This window comes from Chrysochloris asiatica, unplaced genomic scaffold (assembly GCF_000296735.1).
Source record: "Chrysochloris asiatica unplaced genomic scaffold, ChrAsi1.0 scaffold00037, whole genome shotgun sequence".
Lineage (NCBI taxonomy): Eukaryota > Metazoa > Chordata > Mammalia > Afrosoricida > Chrysochloridae > Chrysochloris > Chrysochloris asiatica.
The window spans coordinates 15,457,751-15,459,968 of NW_006408555.1; the positions used below are offsets into that span (position 1 = coordinate 15,457,751).

At 41.6% G+C, this 2,218-nt stretch overlaps 1 protein-coding gene across 1 annotated transcript in view; it reads left to right on the top strand.

Annotated features, from left to right (window-relative positions):
• Positions 1 to 2,218, top strand: part of WDR59 (WD repeat domain 59) — a 40,518-nt gene continuing 38,300 nt past the window's right edge. Inside the window, exon 1 of the mRNA XM_006860307.1 lies at positions 1 to 124. Within this exon, the coding sequence (XP_006860369.1) occupies positions 1 to 124 (124 nt within the window). The remainder of the gene's footprint in view (positions 125 to 2,218) is intronic.

The following is a 2,218-nucleotide window of genomic DNA, read 5'->3' on the forward strand; positions in this document are numbered from 1 at the left end:
ATGCAGCAATTTGATGACTTTAAGAAATGCTATGGAGAAATCCTCTATCGCTGGGGTCTGAGAGAGAAACGAGCCGAAGTCCTGAAGTTTGTTTCCTGTCCCCCTGACCCTCACAAAGGCATCGGTAAATATGAACTTCTCTTTTGCTGTTAGTCTCTGAAAGTTCCTTTAACTTTATTTGTCCACAATGTTAGACTTGGAATGAATTTTTAGCTTTTCATTTCTAAGTAGAAATTCCAAGCTTCTGAAAACCCCTGTGTTTCATAAGAAGATTAAATTTCTGTTGTGACCGAGTAGTTTTATACATACAGTACTCAGATATTGGTGGTTGATGGTGGTTTTGTGCCGTGGAGTTGGTTCTGACTCATAGCGGCCCTTTGTAGGGTTTCCAAGGCTGTAAATCTTTATGGGAGCAGAAAGCCTCATCTTGCTCCTGCGAAACGACTGGTAGTTTTGAACTGCTGACTTGGAGGTTAGCAGCCCTACTTGTAACCACCAAGCTACCAGAGCTCCTTCAAATATTGATAATAGGTGTATTTACTCAATATTTAGCAACATGTCAAGCTCCTGTTAGGCATTAAGCACACAGTACTAACACTGTTGTTTTTCTCCTAGGGAAATTCAAAACTTAATAGAGGAGAAAATTTCAATAATAAATTGGAGTAACAGTAAAAACAAACAAAAACTATGTTGGTGCAGAGGGAGCAGGGAGAGAGAATGTGGGAGATGTGGTCAGGTGTTTAGGGAAGGCCTCTCTGAGGAAGCGTCTTGTCAGCTGAGGCCTGAAGGGTGAGAAGGCGCCATCTTGCAGACTTGCCTGTCACTTTGTCTGACTGTGGTATCCTGGAAGTTATGCCAGTAGGGTCAGCCATGGTGGACACGGTTCAGCTGAGCTTCCAGACTAAGACAGACAAGGAAGAAGGACGCGTCAATCTACTTTTAAAAATTAGCCAGGGAAAACCCAATCTGTTACATCAGAGCAGGGCCAGATCGAGTGCTGGAAGATGAGCTCCCGAGGTTAGAGGACACTCCCAATGCGCAGCCACAGGCTCAAAACAGAACAAATGATCATGAGGTTGACTCAAGACTGGGCAGCATTTTGTTCTGTTACACATACGATAGCCATGCATTGGAGCCGACACCACGATAATGAGCAATAGCATCTCAGCAGAAAACTGGAAGTTCTTTCACCAGAAAAGGTAAATGTATTATTTTCAGACTGTGAAGGGCCATCCAGTGTCAAGCTCATAAAGAAAAGATCTTAGAGGCTGCCAGAGAATGAAAACAGATCACATTCTAAGGAAAGACTGAGTGAAGTCACACTTGTCAGAAGCAATACTGCAAATTAGATGAGAGTGCAGCATTACCATTAAAACTCTCAGGAGAATGACCTAGAACTTAGAAAGCTGGATCCAGATGATCGACTATGAAAGTAAGCCATCCACTTATCTAAGAAGGATATTGATTCCAAACATCTTCAATTTCAGCACTGTTTCTTCTGCACAATAGTTGTACCTTAGATGGCCACTTATGAGCTTATAAGATCTCAGCTGCTACTCACAAAAATAGGATGTAGAACATTGTCTTTGTGGTCTCTGTTATGCCAGTTGACCCTGGTGTCAGACTATGTTCCTGAGGTCCCCAGGCCCAGCGACTCACTGCCTCCAGGTGTTTGGTAATGTCTTAAGAAGTTTTCATCTTTTTGCATGATATATTTTTCCATTTATATAGACTTCTTTTGGTTTCTTGTAGTTGTGTTTTGTAGTTTGCTTTGGGTAGGTCTTTTGCTTAGATTTATTCTAAGTATTTCATCTTTTGGGTGGCTATTACAAATGGTATTGTTTACCTGATTTCCTTCTCAGAACTCTTTGTTAGTGTAAAGGACTCTGACTGATTTTTGTTTGTTGCTCTTGTAACCTACCACTTTGCTGAATCTTACCTTTAGTTCCAGTAGTTACCTTGGTGAATCTTTGTGGAGTTTTCTATGTACAGGATCATTGTTGTTGTTAAGTGCTGTTGAGTCGGTTCTGACTCACAGTGACCCTGTACAGGGTTTCCAAAGAGTGGCTGGGGGTTTGAACAGCTGACCTTGCAGTTCAGGTCGACCTTGTAGTCCAGTGCTTATTGTGCACCAGGACTCCATTTAGGATCGTATCTTATATAAATAGAGTTTTACTTCTACTTTATCAGTTTTGATGCCAGTAATTTCCTTGTCTTT